The following is a 23,713-nucleotide window of genomic DNA, read 5'->3' on the forward strand; positions in this document are numbered from 1 at the left end:
GGGTGGTAAGAAGGAACTGAAGGGCAGCTGGGTCGGCAGGGGTATATATCCGGCGCCATAGCGGCACCACTCAAGGGGGCGCCCTGCCGACCCACCGAGTGTTGCTAGGGTAAAAATCTTCTGATGAACGTGCACGCGGCGTGCACACACCTAACTGGAATGGATATGAGCAAGCACTCGAAGAAGAACTGCTAGTTCAAGTGGTTTACCACTATCCCTAGGGCCCCTGGGCTGGGACCAAGAGTAGATGTGGGCCCAGGTCCCTCCCTCTTCACTCACCTCCTCTAGGACACTAGTGGGGCAGTTAATATCCCAGTTCAGAGGCAAGAAACAGTGCCCTGAACCCCCCCACAAGAAAAGAAAGTAGTGCTGGCAATTTCCCACAGTACATATACACTGCATGCTTCTTTCAGCACTATGCAGAGTACATACATGCATAGTCCCCCCAGCACGGGGTGGGCAAACTTTTTGGCCTGAGGGCCACATCAGGGTTGCAAAATGGTATGGAGGGCTGAATAGGGAAGGCTGTGCCTCCCCAAACAGCCTGGCCTCTGCCCCCTACCTGTCCCCTCCCACTTCCCGCCCCCTGATTGCCCCCCTCAGAACTCCCAACCCATCCAACCCACCCTGCACCTTGTCCCCTGACTGCCCTCTCCTGGGATCCCCTGCCCCAACTGCCCACTTGGTACCTCCCCCATCTGACCCCCCACAGCCCCATTCAGAATGTGGCCCTGCGAACATGGGTGGAGGATTCAGGAGGAGTAGGGGCAGCAGGAGAGAAGTGGCGGTTTTCCCTTCAAAGTGCCGCTTCTCTCTGGCTGGCTGCACCGCCGCCTGGTGCACCTCCTGAGTCCTCCACCCATGTTTGCAGTGCTCCTGCCACCTGCACCTCCCGCCTAGTCCCCTGAGGCTGCGGGTGAGCCTTCCTCCCTGCTCTACCCTGCCCCCCCTGCGGGGGGATGGTGCTGGTGCTGAGCTGCTTGGTGGCACAGTGAGCTGAGGCTGCAGGAGAGGGGGAACAGCAGGGAAGGAGCCATGGGCTAGCCTTCCTGGCCAGGAGCTCAGAAGTCGGGCAAGACGGTACCACAGGCCGTACTTTGCCTACCTCTGCCCTAGCATAAGTATAAATAGCAGTGTAGATGGGGAGGCACAACATAGGTGAATAAAGACATGCCTGAAGAATTATGTGAATACCTTACATACTCTCTGCTTGCCCAAGTCATGCCCCTCTGTTTGCACTGCTATTTTGAGCAGTGTAGTGTCCCGCTGCCTCCCCACTGCTGGAGCCTTTACTGTCTGCAGGAAAAGACTCCCTCAGCCAGGCAAGGCTCTGACATTGGGAGGCAGCAGGGAAAGCCTTGGGCAGCTCCCCAGCTTTCCCTGCCACAGGGCTCAGCCTTTCACAGCTGCCTCAACCTCCCAGAGCCTTTCCTTACCACAGTGAAAGGCTCTGGCAGCGGGAAGCTGCTGAAGCTTTTCCCTGCTGTCTCCCCTCACCAGACTCTTTCACCACCTGCTTTTCACTTTGGCACATAGCTCTCACATACCATACATGCCGCCACTACTGGCGTGTAGTATAGATGTAGGCTCATCTCCCCCTTTCTTTTTTCTAGGCCTGGAGTCCTTTAATGATCTAGTACCTCTTTGATCCTAGGCTCAGGCCTAGGAAGGATAAATCTTGCTAGCAGTGGCATAGCAAGGTCTGAGAGGGCCCTGGTCCAAGAATAGATAAGAGGTCTCCTTTCCGGTTCCAAAATCTAAAGTTTTGCTTACCTTTATCATCTTGGAAAATCATAATTTATCCATCATATCCATAAACACACAGTCTGCATATTGTTCCATCACAAGATAAAGCATCCATATACAAAACCTAAGTATCATTTTACTAGTAATTGAAAATCTACACAATAGCAATCATGAGGCTTCACACATAAGAACAGCCACACTGGGTCAGACCAAAGGTTCATCAAGCCCAGTATCCTGTCCTCTGACAGCAGCCAATGGCAGATGCCCCAAAGGGAATGAACAGACAGGTTATCATCAAGTGATTCATGTTTATGTTGTATCAACAAGTTCCTCCAAGTCAATTCTGCAAGCAATGTCATGTTCTATTGATAAGGTATTTAGCCCAACAAGTCTTTGTTGTAACATTGATGTCCACATGTATATTTGTATCAACTTGAGCTTTGAGAAGCTTTGCTCACCACTGGCCACAGAATATCACTGGTGGAAGGGACCTCAGGAGGTTATCTAGTCCAACCCCCTGCTCAAAGCAGGACCAAACCCCAGACAGATTTTTGCCCCATATCCTTCAATGGTCCCCTCAAACATTGAACTCACAACCCTGGGTTTAGCAGGCTAATACTCAAACCACTGAGCTATCCCTGAAGCATAACAAGAGGATGCCAAGAGCAATAACTGTGTTGGTGACACTGTCAGTTTATTTGTGCATATGAGGTTCAGTACATCTTGCGATGATGCACTCTTTTGGACTCGTCATGCAATAGTTCGCAATTCATTGCACAAGTCAAAGAAATCAGTATCTTTGGATTCACCGTGTTGCAAAGCTTGCTCCAGATTCAAGCAACGTTCCATAATTTGCTTTGGTGTTGTATTTTGCAAACTGTAAACATCATATAGGAAGCCAAATACTGAACTAATTTGCTGCATCAATGTGTATCTTTCTTCAACTGAATGTATTGCTGCATTGATGACTGCAAAGTAAAAGTTCACTTTGAATTTTTCTTTCAGATTATAAATAGGTTTGTCATCTGCTTCATATGTGAACTACTTCCTCTTTTTCCTAATACGGATTGGATCTGGTTCAAAAAGTGCCGGTACATCCAACTCCTCCACAAGTTCACCTGCATCCACCAATGTTTTCTCAAAGTCTGCGTCACTTCTGCAGCCTTCAAGAAACTTCTTGGTTTCTCCAAGTTGATTAATGGCGTCACTTATGTCAAATTATTTCACCTAAAGTTGTTTGCTAGTCATGTTGATCTCAAACAATATGTCATAACATACAACAAGAGAAACAAGAAACTTGAAATAGAAATGGCTTTTGCAAGATCCTTTGCATCAACTCGTGACGTATTGCCAGATGATCCTGTTAGAATAGTGTCTTCATAGATGTCTATCAGAGCATCACAGATGTCACCAAGCTGAAAGCGAAGAGGTTTCAAGGCATCAATTCGACTTTCCCATCTTGTTTCACTCAATGGTTTAACTGTGAGATTAGATATGTGGTGTGTTAGAACTTCCCAAGTGATGTGTAGAAGCTGAGAAATACACATACACATGTTGAACTAAATCAAAGAAGGCAGTTGCCTCCAAGCAACACTTTGCAGCATCATTAACCAAATTCAATGAATGTGCACTGCAAGGAACGAAAAAGGCTCGTGGATTAATATCCAAAATTCTTCACTGGACACCATTTTCTTTCCCTTTCATATTGCTCCCATTATTGCACCCTTGTCCACACAATTTTTCTATAGACAGTGACATCTCTTCTAACTGCACTGACAGCACAGTTCAGCCCCAGCTAGGGTGACCAGACAGCAAATATGAAAAATCGGGATGGGGGTTGGGAGTAATAGGAACCTAGATAAGAAAAAGGCCCAAAAATCAGGACTGTCTCTATAAAATCGGGACATCTGGTCACCCTAGCCCCAGCATCCTAGCATCTGCTTGTGCTGCAAAATACTTTTCGATCATTCTAGATTGTACACCAGATACAGGCTATATTGAACAAATGACCATAATCATTCGGTTTGTGGATAGGCCTACTTCAGTGCAGGATTGTGCCCAGACTAGGAAGGCATCCAGTTTGTTAAAGAAACTTATTGATGCTAGGATTTTTTGTTTGATGGCATTGGATAGAAGCTGAATAAGTTCATTCAGTGAATTACCAAGCAAAATAAAATAAAATATGCAGGTCTAAGCCTAGCACAGTAATAAAACTGAATACAGATAAAATCTTACCCTCAAAGATGTTTCAATAAGTTAAGGCTATATAGTCTTAAACCCCCGACCCCAAGCTGCTCCACTCTCCTTCTGGCTGTTGCTGTGCAATCTACTATAAGACAGAGGAGCTAGTACTGTAATAATGTACCTACCAACACAGCAATCTGTACAGTTATTGATTCACAATCAAAGGACTTCACATGGCAGAAGTCAGAGAGCAATTGGGACTTCCCTGGTTTTCTAAATGGCAGGAGACAGGAGTCGGACAGCAATTCACTGGTAGCATGGTTCTTATCACTTCCTCCTCCCTATAGTCTGTGATCTAATCAAAGAACTTCGCTGGCTTCCTAAATGGCAGTAGTTGGAGAGCAATTCATTGGCAGCGTGATTCTTATCACCTCCCTGTAGTCTGTGATCTAATCAAAGGACTCCCCTAATCACTGGCTTTGTAAATGGCAGGAGAGCAATTCATTGGGAGTTTAGTTCTTATCTACATCCTCCCTACGGTCTGCGATCTGCAGCCTGAGCCTGTGTCTATTTTTAGGCATCGGCTTTTTAGTGCCCCCAGATCTCGTCGCCCTACGCAGTGCCTAACTTGCCTAGTGCTTCCACCGGCCCTGGTCGGAAGCCACAGAGGGACAAAGGATTCCCGCCTTATGTAAAATATATATATATATATATATAAGTAGGTGAAACAGAACAAACGAGCGGTCATCATGAGAAATCCCCTAGCTACCACCTGAACTGGAACAAGGGCTGTACCAGGGTAAAGGATTGTGCCCAGACTAGGAAGGCATCCAGTTTGTTAAAGAAACTTATTGAAACATCTTTGAGGGTAAGATTTTATCTGTATTCAGTTTTATTACTGTGCTAGGCTTAGACCTGCATATTCTATTTTATTTTGCTTGGTAATTCACTTTGTTCTGTCTGCTATTACTTTCTGTATTTAATAAAATGATTTTTTACTTATTAACTAACCCAGAATATATATTAATACCTGGCGGGGGAGGGAGGCAAACAGCTGTGCATATCTCTCTATCAGTGTTGTAGAGGGTGAACAATTTATGAGTTTACCCTGTATAAGCGTTATACAGGATAAAATGGATTTATTTAGGGGTTTGGACCCCATTGGGAGTTAGGCATCTGAGTGTTGAAGACAAGAACACATCTTAAGTCGCTTTCAGTTAAGTCTGCAGCTTTGGGGCACGTGGTTCAGACCCTGGGTCTGTGTTGGAGCAGACTGGCATGTCTGGCTCAATAAGACAGGGTGCTAGAGTCCCAGGCTGGCAGGGAAAGTAGGGGCACAAGCAGTCTTGGCACATCAGTTGGCAGCCCCAACGGGGTTTCTGTGATCTAACCCATCACACCTTTCACCAATAAAAAAAATACTACCTTTTCTCTCTCATATCCTGGGACCAACATGGCTACAACATCACTGCAAATATCATAGAAATGTTACCTGACCTAGATAAAAAGCCAGCCCTCACCAACAACTGTAACATTTTCTAAGTACCTCCAATATATACACACTTTTCAGATGCAGTATGATTGTACCTCATATGGTATAAGATTCACTGGTATGCTCCAGCTACTTTTGGGCCACTCCATAAACCAAATTTACCTGGCTGATTAGACCAGGTTGCCAATAGTTTTCCATTGTCAAAATGTTGCATAGGAACCATAGTGAATCAGTGAATCTAGCCCAGTTAGGAGAAACACATTCTAACACAGTAGAGAGATTAATTCTAATCAGGGGCTGATCCCCATCTGCCTTTTGCAACCTCCCCTGGCCTCCTCCTCCATCCCCTGGGATCAGGGCCACATCCCACACAGCCCCTCCCTGGAGCCTCTCAGCTCAACCACTTCAGGACTCAGCCCCCTGACCCTCTATACTCTGTACCCCCAGCCTGCACTCCACACCGTCAGCCCACCCCCACATGCAGTAGACCCCCAGTCCACATTTTGCACCTTCCTGGATGAGCTCCTCACTGCTGAAGCAGTGGCCACAGTGCAAGTTCAGGTTAGTGATGGTCAGGGACTGCCTGGGTGGCAGGGACCACAGGGACAGAAAAGCTTCAAAAACAAATACCAACGAGAAACTGCTGAACCTGAATTAATATGCAAACTAGATACCATTAATTTGGGCTTGACTAGACTGGGAGTGGCTGGGTCATTACACAAACTGAATCTATTTCCCCATGTCAAGTATCCCCACATCTTTTGGTCAACTGTCTGAAATGGGCCATCTTGATTACCACTACAAAAGTTTTTTTTCTTCTGCTGATAATAGCTCATCTTAATTAATTAGCCTCTTAGAGTTGGTATGGCAACTTCCACCTTTTCATGTTCTCCGTATGTATATTGTGACAGACCCAGGCCAGTGGGGTACAGGAGTATGGTAGAGGACAAATATACTGGTCACTGGGTGAGTAGTTTTCTGTTCCCTGAGTGACCAGAGCAGGGGCTGCACTAGAGTAATCAGGAACCTGCTAGAACCAATTAAGGCAGACAGGCTGATTAGAACACCTGCAGCCAATCAAGGCAGGCTAATCAGGGCACCTGGGTTTTAAAAGGAGCTCTCTCCAGTCAGATGGGGAGGAGCCAGAGGAGAGGAAGTGCGTGTGAGGAGCTGGGAGCAAGAGGCGCAAGGAGCTGAGAGTGAGAGGCTGTGCTGCTGGAGGACTAAGGAGTACAAGCATTATCAGACACCAGGAGGAAGGTCCTGTGGTGAGGATAAAGAAGGTGTTTGGAGGAGGCCTTGGGGAAGTAGCCCAGGGAGGTGTAGCTGTCACACGAGGCACTATAGACAGCTGGAAATCCATAAGGCCCTGGGCTGGAACCCAGAGTAGAGTGCAGGCCCGGGTTCCCCCCAAACCTCCCAACTCCTGATCAGACACAGGAGAAGCTGATCCGGACTGTGGGCAAGATCACTGAGGTGAGCAAATCTGCCAATAAGCGCAGGACCCGCCAAGGTAGAAGAGGAACTTTGTCACACCTCTTACTCTTAAAGAGGATCTCTGCAAAAAAAGGTAGAGGTACATAAGAGTGGCAGTGTAGGGAAGGTTGAACTGCTGTTATCCATGTTGTTCTGAGGGTACAGGACTTTAGTTTACAGAGCTGAACTGTTCCTTTCACCAGCATTAAACTTACTTTTGAGAAAAAGAGTGTTTTCTTTGTACTTTTTATCTCAAGATACTACAGACTTGTATCTGTGCCCCATGTCAGTGTTGATATCTATTGTCTAAATAAAAGCTTCTCTCTGTATTGTGTGACACTGTACTGGTAAATTTAATAATTCAGCAGATTTCATACAGCCTATGCAGTACATTTAGAATTGTTCAATTTAGATACAATTTTAAAGCTTTTCCACCCACTGCATGATGAGCAAGAAACTCCTTTGCCATTTCTATGGCCCCAAGCTGTCCAGCAATAGCATAAGGAGAAAAAGTACTTTCTCAGAGAACACTCTTGGTCATTTTCTTTTTTATTGAATGAAAATAGCTGTCTATCCTGATAAAGCTAGGAACTTCAAATCAACTTTACATTCTCACATCCTTTAACCTGATAAATTGGATAGTGCTACAATTCTGGGTAACATTGGCTTCCATGAATGTGTCCAACTCCCTCTTGAATTGATTTTTTTTTTATTTTTTTTTGGTTTAAATCTATTGCTGACTCTGGCAGCTTGTTCCATGCCAGCCATCGTTTCTGTTAAGAAACCTGGGCCAAATTTCTTATACCGTAGTTCCTCATTAATTTCATTTCATGTTTTTGAAATTATATTTCTCTCAGTTAACTGGCATAAATCCATTCCTCTCCTTTCACAGGTCCCTTTCTTCCTAAACTACTAAAGCCGAATCTAGCTGGCCTTTCTTTGTAATTCTTACTCCAGAACGTCAAATAAATTTGATCTTTAATATACCTTTCTATTCTAAGAAAGATCATCCCTATGATAAATGAACTGAACACCAGACAATATTTGCAACATGATATCATTTACATAACACAAGAATACAACTGCCAATTTATGCCTCTTTATCTACATCACAAGATTTTGTTTGCTTTCTCTGAAACATGCAAACATTGAGCAGATGGTTTTAACATATTACTCACAAGCAGCCGCATGTTACTTGCCTACCCTACATTCTGTATTGTGACTCGTCTTAGAAAAGCACATGCAAGTTAGAGCAGCCCTTAGCCTACTCTACCTTATTCCAGAGGACCTGTTTAAGATAAACTGGCCGAAAACCTAGATATCACAAAGGTGGCCTAAAGCCATTTTTGCACCAACCACCCTTTTAAGTTGCACTGTATACTTTTTGGCCAAAGCCAAGGATCTGGTTCTAGCTAGTTAATTTTAGGCATCTAAGTTTGAAAATTTAGACCTAAATACATTCATCATTAATAAACTTTTCACAGTTTTCTTTGGGCATTTTACTAGTGATCAAATATATTTCTATTTAAATAAGAAGTCCTTCTTTGCAGTCCAAATTTCCTTTTTCGTTGGTTGCTTCCATAGTAAATTCACAATGCTGAATGTTTCACACACAGCATTAGGCTATAATGTCAAACACTGTGGGGGCAGAAGTAAAATGAAGACACTACCCAGCTAGGCAAATAGCAATGAAGGAGTGTTACAAGAGGAAAAGCATTCAGGCAATATACTTGCAATAAGAAAAAGGAATTTTAAAGCCAAAAGGTTCTGTCAGATGAGGAAAAAGGGGAAGAGAGTAATAGGACTGTGGAAGAGAGGACAAAAAGGAAAACTGAAAGCAGGAATAAGAAAAAAGTGAGATCGGTTTAAGGAAAATGGAAAAGAAAACCAATGGAGATAAAGTAAAAGAAGCAAAGAATTAAAGACAAAAAGGTCATGCAGAAATATAAAAATACAGGCAACCAAGAAAAGTAAGATAAAAATGATTTATACAGTTAGATTTATTAGTTTTTACTTCATTTTAAAAAAAATAGTTTTATGGGTATATAATTAAAATGTATTATTAATGAAGTAAATCTTTTCATGGTTTATGTAATGAGCTTATAACTGTGGAGCTGTGGTATTATATCCTCTTTGCAAGGTTGTTATATGACTGTAGGATTAAGAAGCAGGAAAAACTGGATTGTGAGAGGAACAATCTTATTCAGACATAAATCTTTAACAACAACAAGTCAGGCTCTAAAAGAATGGTAAGATAAACTGAATTTTTGTACAACCATTCTGCTTTGCACACCTGTACAATCCCTATTTAAATATTATATACCTTTCAGTCTTGTTTACATTTCCTATATTCTCCACCTAAAAAAGCTTATCTGGCCCAATGCTGAGCAGCTCGGTTATGGCAGTTGTATGCTGTGAGGGTATGTCTACAGCATACCTGGGCTCGCGGAGCTTGGGCTAAGGGACTGTTTAACTGCAGTGTAGGCATTCGGGCTTGGACTGGAGCCTGAGCTCTGGGACACTCCCTCCTTGCAGGGTCCGAGAGCCCAGACTCCAGTCCAAGCCTGAACATCTACACATGACAATTAAACAGCCCCTTAGCCTGAGTCCCACAACCCCGAGTCAGCTGACACAGGCCAGCCATGGTTATTTAATTGCAGTGTAGACATACCCTGAGACTAGCTAAAGCTGTCAGGCTCCATCCAAACCAGAAGCATGAAACAAACTTTTGCTCTATTCAGGCCACAGTTCCTTCCCCTGTGTCTATGCACACTTCTCCCCTGGCTGCAAAGGGGAAGCGTTCTCCCACCCTCAGCCCCAGACAACTCCTAAACAGTAGAAGGTGCCCACATTAGATCTCAGCCCAAACTGCTACTTTTGCCTCAAGACTGTTTCCTACACCTACTTCCACCACAAATTCACCTCTTTCACTCTTTAATCAAGAGTTTACAAGAAATCCTTTATCACATAGTTTCTTCCCATTGTCCCACCCACACCTTCCTCTACACTGGGAGCACCACCCTGACTGCTGATATGAGGCCTTTAGACTGTTCTAACTTATGCTGAGGGGATCAGTCCATAATATGCCAGTTCCAGGATTGGGGAGTGCAATGGTGGCTGAGAACACTGCGAATCTTCCATAAAGGCATAAAGAGTATTGTTAAGCCTGAACTTCCTGTAGTATATGAGGAAGAAAGGTACAGCCCAACTGTCTCAGAGTGGGGAAAAGGTCATGATCCAGAAACAGAATATTGTTCTATTAAAAGGCTTGCAGGGTGCGTGTAACACAAGAATAAGGTAACATTCAATGAAATAAAAAGTAGGAAATTCAAAACCAATAAGGGGAAATGTTTTTTCATACAACATGTAGTTAAACGGTAGAATTGATCACTAGACAAAGTTGTTGAGACCAAGAAATCAGCAAAATGCAAAAAGCAATTGGATATTTATATGGATATCAAGAACATCCAGAGTTGTTGTTTTTAATGAAAATATAACTTTTGGAACGGATATTAACTTTGTACTTCAGGGCTTAAGACAATCACTAACTAACAGAAATCAGGATGAGACCTATATGTGGGTCAGATTATTGAACATATGCCTGCTGAAAGATTCTTATCTCTGGTTCTGACCAGTTGTAAACCGACTACAGGACCAGATGGACTGCTTGACTAGATGGACTGCCGAACACAGAAATTTTATGTCCCTGTGTGTGTTAAGTTAAACTTAAAAGACCTGGGAGGATGCACTCAAAAGAGTAATGATGGAGCAAAACAGGTTGACAAGCTCACTCGTTTCACTCTTTAAATGCAATTAAAAAAAAAGAGAGGAATAGATAGATAATGAGATATACACCTTTCACCTTTAGGTCACTGGACTGAATCCTCCCCAAGTTGATAGTGACTGGAAGTTGGTACCATCTAGTGGCAACTGATGACCTATAGTATTTGCAATGGATTGGTAGTGTCAGTCTAACTCCTAGCACACAGATATCCACATCATAAAATCTCCACCAAACTGGCCAGTTTGATAGTCTGGGCAGACACATAAGAATGGTCAGGCTGGGTCAGTCCAAAGATTCATCTAGCCCAGTACGTGTTTTCCAACAGTGGTCAATGCCAGGTGCCCCAGAGGGAATGAATAGAACAAGTAATCTTCATGAGATCCATCCCGTTGCCCATTCCCAGCCTCTGGCAATACAGAGGCTAGGGGACACCCATCCGCTGCCCCATGGCTAATAGCCATTGATGGACCTATCTCCATTGAATTTATCTAGTTCTTTTTGAACCCTGTTATAGTCTGGCTCACAACATCTCTGGCAAGGAGTTCCACAGGTTGACTTACACTGTGTGAAAATTACTTCTTTTTTTTTGTTTTAAACCTCTGTACATGCCCTTCTTGTCTTATAATCTTGTTAATTATTCTTATTCTTTTCTATTCTCCTGTTGAAATTCTCTTAATTCTTGTTGTTATGAGACAGAGTAAATACACTAATCCTTATTTACTTTCTCCACATCAGTCAGAGTTATAGATCCTAATCATATCCCCTCTTACGTAGTTCTTATTTCCAAGCTGAAAAGTCCCAGTCTACTAATCTCTCATCATATGGCAGCTATTCCATACCTCTAATAATTTTTGTTGCCCTTTTCTGAACCTTTTCCAATTCCAATATATCTTTTTTGAGATGGCATGATCACATCTGCACATAGTATTCAAGATGTGGGCATATCATGGATTTATATAGAGGCTATATGATATTTTCTGTCTTATTATCTATACCTTTCTTAATGATTCCCAACATTCTATTAGCTGTTTTGACTGCCGCTGCACACTGATTGGATGTTTTCGGAGAACTGTCCACAATGACTCCAAGATCTCTTTCTTGAGTGGTAACAGGTAATTTAGACCTCATCATTTTATATGTATAGTTGGGATTATGTTTTCCAATGTGCATTACTTTGCATTTATCAGCACTGAATTTCATCTGCCATTTTATTGCCCAGTCATCCAGTTTTGAGAGATCCTTTTGTAGCTCTTCGCAGTCTGCCTGGGACGTAACTATCTCGAGTAGACCAAGAACCATATCACACTCTTGCCCCAGAATGGCCCCTTATGGCCAGAGTTGAAGCTGGCTAGTGACCTTAAGGCCATGCAAATGTACATAGCCACTCTTCCTGACCCAGGTGCATATGGCTAACGCAGCACGCAGAGTGCTTATTTCCCAATAGCAGTTCTGTCTGATTCTCCAGTCAATGGGGCCAAATAATTTACCCATCTCTCTCCATGGAAAAGTTCACTTCATGCACAACCTTCTGGCTGCCTGGTCCATTCAGGGAATTAATTGAAGCTGTAAAGCTGCAGCCTGAAGAGTGGGATTATGGTGGGTGTGGAAACAACATATAGACAAGAATTGGCTATTCTGGGTATGCAAAAGTGGGAGCACGTGGTCATAGGTAGGGAGGATCTAGCTAGGTCATTCCATGTATTACTAGTACTTCACATAGGACTCTGAAAAGAAACCTGTGGGAGCTCTGTTGAAGCACAGAAGTAGCTGGCTGTGTAGGGAAGTGCCTAACATGCTTTATCTGATTTGTGGTTAAATAGAGGACTTCAGTTCCCAGCACTGTCAATTCAACATCTTTCATAAGTAAAAAAATCAATTTAAAATTTAGAAAAAAAATTAAATAATTGTGAAGTCTCAGGGATAATCTGTACCATGTTAAACAATGACATTTATGAGGGTTACTGCGATGTGAAAGGAATATAAATATCCTATAATATAGACTATATAAAATGTAAGTCAAAAGAAACAGCGTAGACCACAAGAGAAATGACAACACTGGAGGCTATGACACATACTTCTAAGTACAGTATAAGCATCAATTCAATGACGGTAGCCCACATAGGGAGTAGAAAACAATAAAATCCACCAGTAAAATAGTGAGGATTCCATCAGGATACTACATCTGACCCTGCAACTTTTGTATTTTTTACTTCAACATTGTATAGTGCTTTAGAAAAAAAAAGTAAACAAACAAACAAAAAACAACCAAAGTCTCAATGTACATTTAGGATAAGGCTATTTTTAAACAGAGTGTACAATTCTGCATGTGAAATTTTAAATTCTAAATCCTGATACTTTAGAAGAGAAAGATAGAATACTTCATCTTGTACTACTGGTGGTGTCTCTGCTAAATGAGGAAGAAGACATTAACATTCTTATCTTCAAATATAGCTTCCTTTTGGGATTCACAACTTTCTAATAGATACATAAACTGCTGATAGACTGAAAGGAAGGTATACAGTTTAAAATATACAGTTATACTACGGTTCCTGAAGTTATATCATGCCATTATAAACACAGACAATGTTTTAGGGCCAGATTTTCAAAGATATTTAGGTGTCTAAAGATGCAGGTAGGAGGCTAGTGGGATTTTTCAAAGCTGCCTAACTCCCGTTGGATGTATGCACCTAGGCACTTTTTAAAGTTCCAAGTGCCTAAGTTCCAAAGGGAGTTAGGCAGTTTTCAAAAATACCACTAGGCTCCTATGTGGACCTTTAGGCATATAAATATCTTTTAAAAATCTGGCCCTTAGTTACTAATATAGACGAATAGCCTTTTGTCCTGGAGTGGGCACAGTGCACAAGAACACAAAACTGAATCTAAACAAAAGGTATTTCAAAAGACATGCCTGACTGAAGGAGAAGTGCACCAATGACTGAATCTGCTTTAATGGAAGCTGACATGAGCTATTGCACATTTTATCATTTTCTGTTATTTAAAGAGGTGATGACTGTGAGAAGTGATGAATATTTTCTCACTTGTTTCAGAGACCAAGTTGTCCAGAAGAAATTTAATGTTTGCCAATTTTCATTATCCTTATTGGATGCTGTAGGACCATCAGCTGTTAAGGAGTACAAAAGCCTTACTTTGTTTGACACCTAAACCTCTGACCCAACACAATATCCATCCATCATTTCTCCTACAGCTAGTGTTAACAAAGCCCTTCAACAACAAATGCATGGTATAGCTTGTACAGACTGATAGTACAAGCGGATTTAAATCCCACAGAGATCTACTAAAGAATTCCAGAACGGCAAGCAAATCACTTCGAAAATAATCTGAATTTACAGCCATAATTCCCAAACTTAACATACATTTTAATCTCTATTAATGCTCCTAAAACAAGAAAGCACCTTCAACCTTGAAAATCTGAGTATTTTACCTTTTCAAATTAAAAATATTTCAGACTGTAAACCTCTGAAAGCAACAGCTAAAATACTAATCCTTGTTATTGCAAAATAATCTTTTGGGGCGAAAGAACAGCTCGCGGTTGCTTTTAAGGCAATTAAACCTACCAGCATGTTTTCAAAAAGTCTGTCACTCAAACACCAGTATGGAACAGAATTTGAATACTGATGGGAATGTGCAGGTAGAAGAAAGTCTTGGGTCAGGTGTATGTGGGTATTTATTTACTAATCTGATTAGCATCTTTCAAAGGATGAAGGTAAACTACTAGTGGACCTCCCGTGCAAAGTGACAGTCTATGAAGAATCCCAGCACACTGAGAAAATAACTGCCAATGTTCTCTATTTAATTAACCATCAGATAGCAACACTGATCCAATAAAGCAGCCCCTGTGAGCAGTTGTGAATAGAAGCCAAACAGACAATTTCAGTTTAGTCTGGAAAATCTGACAGATTTATTTTAAGCAGGTCAAAGGCAGATGATGCCACTGAGGTTAAAGCTAGAAGTAAACTGCATATTAAAGGTTCAAAATAAGACTTCAATCTACAAACTTGACCGAAAAATAGAAATATGCTTGAACTTTTCATGGTTTTCCATCAGCAAAGTCTTCACTCATATTATGAATGACAGTCAACATTTCAGTCTTTAACCCAGTGGTTCCCTGGCTTTTACTTGTATGCAATAGATTGATCTATGGGCTCCATGGAAGCCCCCACAACCCTTTATGGCATGGCAGTATCTGCTTTTTTCTATCAATTCTCTCTCCCCCCCCTCCCAATCTCCCTGTTTTCATGCTTTTTTTTTACCCCCTACATCTCCCTCCCCGCTTTTCTGCTTCCTATTTTTATACATTTTTGCTCTCTTATGTTTTGCTGCCTTTTCCTTGTCGCCCCCTCCTGCCTGTTTCACCTTTTCTGCAAAAGTGGCGGTGTCCATCAGAAATCTATAAGCCTGGACACATGCTCCTGAAGACATACTCTTTTGTGGGAGCAGAGACAAAGCTTCAGCTGATGATCTGCTTCTTAAAACTGTAGTCCGGTATGCATGAGTTGCTCCTATAGCTATGTGCATTAGGAAACTGCACCAAGTGCAGGGAGGGAATGCAGTTTTTCAAGGAGTTGCCAAATGATTTAGTCACAGCAGCACTTTTGCAGTGGACATTCAGAGTGGATCTATGGTTATGCAGCTTTCCCTACCCTTATTGCTCCTTTCCTCTTCCCTGCACCCCCGTACCCAAACCTAGGCTTCTCTCTCCCCCACCTCTAGATTGCAGAATACTGCTCTAGCCATTCTTTAAGCTTTTAAAAGTTATGCTTGGTAGCACTGAGAGCAACATCAGTAAGAAGCAGGAAAAAGGACAGTTTATGAATTCTCCCAAGTGATGTATATTCAAGGAATATTCCAAAATATGTCTTCCTGTCATGCAACCTGGCTGAAACATCAAATCTTTAAAATGGAGCTGCATGTAGTTTTAGTATATCCCCTATAGGCTCACTAGCTGTCTTGCAACTGTAAGAAAAAGCAAGGGCGAGAAGAAACTTCCCTGCTCATGCTCTCGCCCCCACATCCCCAAGCTTGCTTCCCTATGAAAAGAAACATCTGAAAAGTGTGCTACAATGGTTATTCTTTAAAGAGCTCAGCATTAGCATCAGCCAGCTAAGTAAAATGGATTAGAAGGCTGGAGAATTCATCAATGTAAGCATCATACACTTGCACATTTCTGCAAGAGATTTATTTAGGTTATTTTTTTGTATTCATGAGAGCAGGTCATGCTAACCTGTCACAGAGAGGATCTCACAAAAAAATATAAATCCTTTACATGTAATTTATAGCTCAGTGCTGAATCTCTGGTTTGTGGCACATGTGTATTCATGTAGTATTAAGACACCTGACCTATACTAATTGCTCACACAATTTCTTTCTCCCTCTGGGGAGTTACTCACGTGTAAACTTTGAGAACAAAATCTTTTTCTTCCTTTAGTTCAGAGATTGATTGAAGTACATCCATGATGCTCAATACTGCACAGCCATAGGGGCGACGATAATGTAGATGGGAGGGGCCCTTTTTGGAATCATTTAGCAGCATGCGACCTGAAACAGACAGCTTGGTTAGAAATTAACATGCAGCTGCTCTCTCTACTCCTATCTTTCTGTTGTCTCTATGTGAATGTGTACACATACATACAGTACAAACTACAGTATAGAGTTTTCAATGTATTGTATAGGTATTCTAGACTATGTTCCTCTTTTCATATTCTTACATATATGAATTATGCTGTCAATTGTTACATAGAAACTTTTTAACTGGGACATTTCTGTAGACTGACTATTAATTTGATTAAATTATTGTCCCATTAAGAGATGAGATTTTTATACAGCCTGAAAAAACTAGAAATAAAATAGTATACTTAACACAAATACAAGAAACATTTATCTGGCCTCTTCTCAATTAAAACACCAGTATCTTAACACCTTGGCACTGGTTAAATGCATCCCCATTAAGCAGGTTTTTTGCCTACAGTGTATCTCAAAAAGCTGCCACAGCCATTTATGGTCATCGGGCACACAACAAAAAAGAGTTCCTGTATTTATCCATCTGCAAATGATTTACAATTCTGAATGATCAGGTACACTGACATTAGGGTGACCAGATGTCCCATTTTTTGAGACTTTCCTACATCTTGTGTTCAAGGTTTAGAAGGGTGCACGATAAAACTGATAATCTTCTCTTTCCAAATGGGTATTTACCCAAGTCTTATGTTCCAGATCAAGGAAATCACTGTCTACCAATTACTAAAATGTATTAACACTTATCTATAATGCCATGATTTGAACTTGTGTTTCAACAAAGAGGGGGGTCTGTGATGGAGCTTTCTAACTGGAAAAATTGATCACAGTGTTAATTCAGTATAAGATAGGTTTTAAAAATACTTTTCATTTTGAGCTAATATAAAAAAATTTACTTAGCAAACCATACTGTACCTATTCGAATTACATGTGCAACTATGTACAAGTCTCTCTTCATATCCTTGCTGCTGAGATCCTAACAAATTGGAAAATAATAAAAGTTAAAATAAATAACACAACACACTTTTGAACCTTAAAGCAGGTCTGCAAAATTACTCAAACAAACACATCCCACAAATAATAATAAATAGTAATATTTTTCACTTATTTAACTTCTTCCATCTTTAAATCTGTTTTACAAAGGTGAGAAGGTTATGGATGAAGAAAAATAAGGCACAGACAGGTTATGTTTTGGCTAGCAGAGTTCTATAAAAGAAAAAATAAAAATCAACTGTCTACCTCGGTGAGTGAAACTATGTTGAAATTCTGTCAACAGTCACTTTCAAACACGTATTTAACCCTTTGATCCTAACACATTCTACTTGAGATGAAATCTATGAGCTGCAGCACTACACAATATCAGGAAATTAGACAGCTCTGCCGCACTGCTCCGCACTGTCTGATGGCCACTTGCCATTTGCAGGGCATCTATGTGAAGTCCCATCCACGCATTCATGAGACTTTACGTCTTGGTCCAAGACCCCTCTGCTGACACATCCTTTGGGGCTGTAGTTTTACATACAGCCATACTCTGCATCTTTATACTCTCCTTTCTTACTACTGCTTGTCAGACACCTACAGTGGAATGCACATAGGAACCAACACTTGAAGAAGAAAGGGAAGTTACTTACCTGGCTGAAACTGGTGCTCTTTGAGATGTGTGGTCCCTATCTGTATTCCACTACCCACCCTCCTTCCCCCTACTTCAGATAATGACTGGATTCATGGTAGAGAAGGAACTGGAGCAGTGGTCAGTCCACCTTCCCCTTATACTCTTGGTGCAAAACATGAGGATGGCGGGGCACAGGAGTGGATCAACAGACACCACTTGCAAGAATTCTCTCCCTTTCAGGCACATGGAGCACATGCATACCCACAATGGAATAAACACAGAGACCAGCACCCAAAGAAGAAGAGAACAGTGTCTAAGAGTCATTTAAATAGTTGTCATTCATAGAATATTTAGAAAATTATGAAGTTTTGGTTCTGTCACTATATTAAATATTAAAAAGTCACAGTAATACTAAATGGAGAAATACATACCTACAAACAGAAATTCTAAATGAAGTTGTAACTTAACTCATCTTTATTGTTCCTAGTAAGAGGAAATAGTCGTCTCACTTCATTTGAGACCCAAGATGAAAAAACCCCATGCATTTTACAATCACTAGACTTAATAAAATGAGAATAGGATGTTGTAGAGGCCTCAGTTCCCAATCTAAAAGCTATGAGAGCTTACATCTGACCCTTAATGTTATTTTAATATAATAGCTGGGGATTCAAATTTTTCATGATTTCTTTCCCTTTAATTAAACTATGACCTCCATCCTAGTGATGGTGGCATACTCCAAAATGTTTGAGTGAGAGAGTGTTACAGCATTATTAGGTTTGCGTATACAGTAACAAGGCTTGTTCTACTACTAAGTTTTGTAAAATATAAAAAACTCAACTTTGTTTCTCACTAGCAAATTTTCAAAATGAAATCACTCATAAGTCAAATGACACTAAAGCCATTGTGAAAAGAAAAGAAAAGAAAACAATTTTTAGTACAGGTAAAAGTGGAGAATTCTGGTTTTGCAATTCTATAACTTAAAATCAATTTAGAGAATTAAACAGTTTTTTTTTTGTTGAAAAGAAAATATGAATCCTACCTGTCACCTTGCATGGCAGATTTCTGTCCTATGTGATTTGAGAGAGGAAATCTCAAAAACTGAGGTTTCTGATAGCAATGCAGACAGTGAAATATAGAAGTACAGCTAAAATAAATGCATATGGACAGTTACACTTCTAACTACAGCAAAGATCATATTTTATAAGCAAAGTTCTAAGAGAAAAATTCTGCCCTTTACATATGTGGCCATGCATGCTGAGTGCGGAGAGAGAGGGAAGGGGAAAATATCAACCAGAGCTGTGTTTCCAGCATTAGAACCACTCTGCTAGCACAGTGCAGGACGGCTGAAGGGGAGCTATAAACTGATGGGGATATCTTGCTACTTACTCCTTTGAAAAGAAATAGGGTATTTCCCTGGATAGTGCATGCTGTTTATTGTAAATAACATGCTGGAGACTGGCCATGCCTATTACTTTAAAGGCTAGAAGGGGACCGTCACAATCTAGTTTGACCTCCCAAACATTGTAGGCCACAAAACCTCACCCACCCACTTCTATAATAGGCCCAAAACCTCTGACTGAGTTACTGAAGTCCTCAAATCTTGATTTAAAGACTTCAAATTACAGACAATCCATCATTTACTCTGGTTTAAACCAGCAAGTGACTGATGCCCGCAGCTGCAGAGGAAGGCCAAATCCCACAAGGGACTCTGCTAATCTGACCTGCAGAAGAATTCCTTCCCAACTTCAAATATGGTAACGGGTTATGCCCTGAGCATGTGGATGAGACCCACCAGCCAGATACCTGGGAAAAAATTCTCTGTAGTAACTCAGAGCGCTCCCCAGCTGGTCTACCATCTCCAGCCAGTGAAGATATTTGCCAAGGCAATGGAGGTTGGGCCATATGCCATTGTAGGCAATCATACCTTCCCCTCCATAAATTTATCAATCTCAGTCTTAGAACAAATTAGGTTTTTTGTCCCCGCTACTCCCCTTGGAAGGCTGTCACTTCTCTGATAGTTAGAAATCTTTGTCTAATTTCAAGCCTAAATTTATTGATGGCTAATTTATATCCATTTGTTTGGAGTTGCCCTTTTTTTTTTTTTTTCTGGCCAACATTGACCTTTAACTTAAATAACTCATCTCCCTCCCTAGCATTTATCCCTCTGACGTATTCGTAAAGAGCAAACATATATCCATTCAGCCTTCATTTTGTTATGCTAAACAAGCCAAGCTCCTTAAGTCTCCTCTCATAAGGTAGATTCTTCATTCCTCTGATCACCCTAGTAGCCCTTCTCTGCATCTGTTCCAATTTGAATTCATCTTTCAAACATGGGAGATCAGAATTGCACACAGTATTCCAGACGCACTACTAAATTTCATCCCGTTTCTATTACTCCGTTTTTCAAAGTGGTCCAAATCTTCTTGTACGGTATTCTGTTTCTCCTTTGTATCGGCAGTACTTTCTAACTTTGTGTCATCTGCAAATTTTATTAGCACACTCCCACTTTTTGTGCAAACATCAGTAATGAAAATGACCAATGTCTGAGGAACTCCACTAGTAATCTCCCTCGAGACTGACAGTTCAATTTTCAGATTGATCCACTGTATCCTTTAACCAGTTCCTTACCTCCCCTTTAATCAGTTCTTTACCCATCATTTGATTCTCATATTAATCCCAATCTTCTCCAATAGAACTAGTAATTTCTCACATGGAACTGTACCAAATGCTTTACTGAAATCCAGATAGACTAGATCTACTGCATTTGCTTTGTCTAGAAAATCAGTTATCTCCTCAAAGAAAGAGATAAGGTTTGTATGATACGATCTACCTTTTGTAAAACTATGCTGTGTTTTATCCCAATCACCGTTTACCTCTGTGTCCTTACCTATTCTCTCTTTCAAAATTTCTCAAACCTTACATACAATTGAGGTCAAACTAATGGGCCTGCAGTTTCCTGGATCACTTTTTCTCCCCTTTCTTAAATATAGGTACTATATTTGCAATTCTCCAGTCACAGGATATGATCCCTGAGTTTGCAGATTCATTAAAAAGCCTTGCTATTGGGCTTGCAAATTTCATGTGCCTGTTCCTTTAATAATCTCAGATGGAGATTATTTGGGTGCTCTGATATGGTCCCATCAAGGTGTTTGAGTTTAGCTTCCACCTCAGATATGGTAATTTCTACTTCCATATCTTTAAGTGTTTTCCCTAGCTGGATGTAGTCTTCCTTGATGCATTCCTGAGAGAATCTAGCAGCATAGTTTGTTCCCAAGTGAAGGACAATTGGTGGATTCTTTCCTGATCTCATTAGGATCCTCTTCAGCTTCAGGTCCACATCCCGTATCTTAGCTCCTGGCAGACAATACACCTTCTTGTTCTCTGGATCAGCTCTAGTGGCAAGCCTGTCTGTTCTTAACAGGGAGTCCCCAGTCACATAGACCTACTTCTTCCCAGTGTTGATGTGATCTTCTGTCCATTCTCTTTCTGTTTTTTAATGGTTGCAAGTCTTATCTTCTGTTCATTCCCTATCCTCTTAGGGCTCCAAACTCTGGCTATCCTCACTGTCTCTTCCCCTCTTCTTATAGGGAACCAGCAGTTCTTCTCTTCTTTCTTGCTCTTCCATCTTCTGTTACTGCCTGCCTCCTGCCTTCATTTTCCAACTCACTGAACCTGTTCCTCAGCTCTGTTTCGCCTTTGGTAGCCAGTCCTTTCCTCTGCTTTGTTATCAGAGCCACAGGCTTCCACTGGTCACTCCCCTCATTCAACAGTCATGTATCCGCAAGTGTTTATGTTTCCCTTTAGCCTCCTTTCCCCTTCCCTTCATTATTCACTCAAATACTCTTCAAAACTCTTATCACAGTTTCTAGCTGCATCTCCAAACCTTGGATCTTCTCTTCCATCAAACCATTCAGCCAGCACTTCATACAAACAAAGCACCTTTCAGATACCCACTCCAGAAGAATAAACATCCTGCAGCTTCCACCTCCAGTCATCTTCACCATCTCTTCCATTTTTCAGTTCACTAGCAGGGCTGCCTCTGTAGGCTCATTTCCTAAGCTCCTGTCAAGAAGGAAAAACACCTCACAAAAATACCACCTCCTCCAAACTTCCTGTAGAAATTCCCACTCAAATTCCTGTTTCAGCTCTGTTTGCTAGCTTCTGTGCTGCCTCTGCTCTCTAGCTAGCAAATCATGCCTCTTTGGGGCTGCGGAGTGTTGGCCAATATGAAAGCTGCATAAAATTTTCCTAGTATTCTTTCTCTCCTGCTGCATAGGTAAGGGATAAGCTTTCTATGCTCTCTTTACTGTCCAGTGCACCAGTGCAGCATATGGCAAGATTTAGCCCTGTGTGTCTTGGAAAAAATGAAGCTCAATGATAAGAAGGGATTTTGTGCAGTTTTAATCTTCACAGCTATCATTAGCTCATCTTCACCCGGTAAGGTTCTTCTATTTCCCAGTGTTCCGGGGATGCTTATCCTGCTAACGTCATCTCACACCAGGATTAAAAATTATAGACCAACTCTGGTAAGAAGTGTTTGTCTGTTGTTTTTGTTCAGTAGTGCCTCATGCACACAGAGTATTTGTGAAAACAGAGTACAAATGTAAAAGCAAGTTAATTCACCATATTTTAAAATATTAAAATTATGGATAATTATTAGAATATTTACAGCACAGGCTTCCATGTTTTCACTTGTTAGAAGTACCACTGCTTAAATACTTTCTTTGCTTTGTAATTCTCCCTTTGAAAAAGTGCATGGTGACAAGCAACGAAACTCAGAAACAGGCCAGGGACACACAACTGTACTCAGTCTTCCTAGACAGTAAAGGGCATTTGAAAACATGCATTGTTCCTTAACAAACCCTTTACTTTTTGATGTGATCATAGAATCACAGAATCATAAAAGATTAGGGTTGGAAGAGACCTCAGGAGAGCATTAGTTCCAACCCCCTGCTCAACCAACTAAATCATCCCAACCAGGGCTTTGTCAAGCTGGGCCTCAAAAAACTCTAAGGACTGAGATTCCACCACCTCCTTAGATAACTCATTCCAATGCTTTACCACTCTCCTAGTGAAATAGTGTTTCCTAATATTCAACCCAGACCTCTGCCACTGCAATTTGAGACGATTGCTCCTTGTTCTGTCATCTGCCACCACTGAGAACAGCCAAGCTCCATCCTCTTTGGAACCCCGCTTCAGGTAGCTGAAGGCTGCTATCAAATCCCTCCTTACTCTTCTCTTCTGCAGACTAAACAAGCCCAGTTCCCTCCGTCTCTCCTCATAAGTCATGTGCCCCAGCCCCCTGATCATTTTTGTTGTCCTCTGCTGGACTCTCCAATTTGTCCACATCCTTTCGGGGGGTGGGGGGGGGGACAAAACTGGACACAGTACCCCAAATGTGGCCTCACCAGTGCCGAATAGAGGGGAATAATCACTTCCCTCAATCTGCTGGCAATGCTCCTACTAATGCGGCCCAATATGCCATTAGCCTTCTTGGCAACAAGACTGGTTGTATTTTCTAATTTGACAGTGAAAAGTTAACATTACTTTTGTTTAGGTTTTACATATAAGGGGACACACTCTTTGCCTAATTAAAGTATTATATGGATGATACTCTGAGCAGATACTGAAATAGCTACAGCTGTACATGTTCATTACTCTATTTGGAGAAGTAGCATTTTTATTTTCAATATGACAAATTGATTTATAGAGGGGACTATTTTTTAAGCGGAAAATGTCAAAATATTGGGGAGAAGTGGGGAAACATACTGTACCTTCTTCAGCTCCACAGAAAATACTAAAAACATTAATACAGCCCCAGGGGCTGCAGGTCACAGCCAGAGGCCATAGGACCTCAGTGCAGATGGCCTTGAGATCTGCCAGGGTT

General features: G+C 41.4%; 1 protein-coding gene and 1 long non-coding RNA gene across 11 annotated transcripts in view; one reads left to right on the plus strand and one right to left on the minus strand.

The window, feature by feature from the left end:
* The window catches only part of DOCK3 (dedicator of cytokinesis 3), a 605,476-nt gene that overhangs the window by 215,237 nt on the left and 366,526 nt on the right, over positions 1–23,713 (minus strand). For all 10 annotated transcript variants that reach the window (XM_032805794.2, XM_032805793.2, XM_032805795.2 and 7 more), the window contains 2 exons: positions 17,130–17,190; positions 16,091–16,238 (listed from right to left, as the gene is read on the minus strand). In XM_032805794.2, coding sequence (XP_032661685.1) covers positions 16,091–16,238; positions 17,130–17,190 — 209 coding nt within the window. The remainder of the gene's footprint in view (positions 1–16,090; positions 16,239–17,129; positions 17,191–23,713) is intronic.
* The window catches only part of LOC142047848 (uncharacterized), a 57,734-nt gene continuing 38,708 nt past the window's right edge, over positions 4,688–23,713 (plus strand). The window contains exon 1 of the long non-coding RNA XR_012657116.1: positions 4,688–4,798. This is a non-coding gene — a long non-coding RNA (uncharacterized LOC142047848). The remainder of the gene's footprint in view (positions 4,799–23,713) is intronic.

This window comes from Chelonoidis abingdonii, chromosome 16, assembly GCF_003597395.2.
Source record: "Chelonoidis abingdonii isolate Lonesome George chromosome 16, CheloAbing_2.0, whole genome shotgun sequence".
In the NCBI taxonomy this organism is placed as follows: Eukaryota; Metazoa; Chordata; order Testudines; family Testudinidae; genus Chelonoidis; species Chelonoidis abingdonii.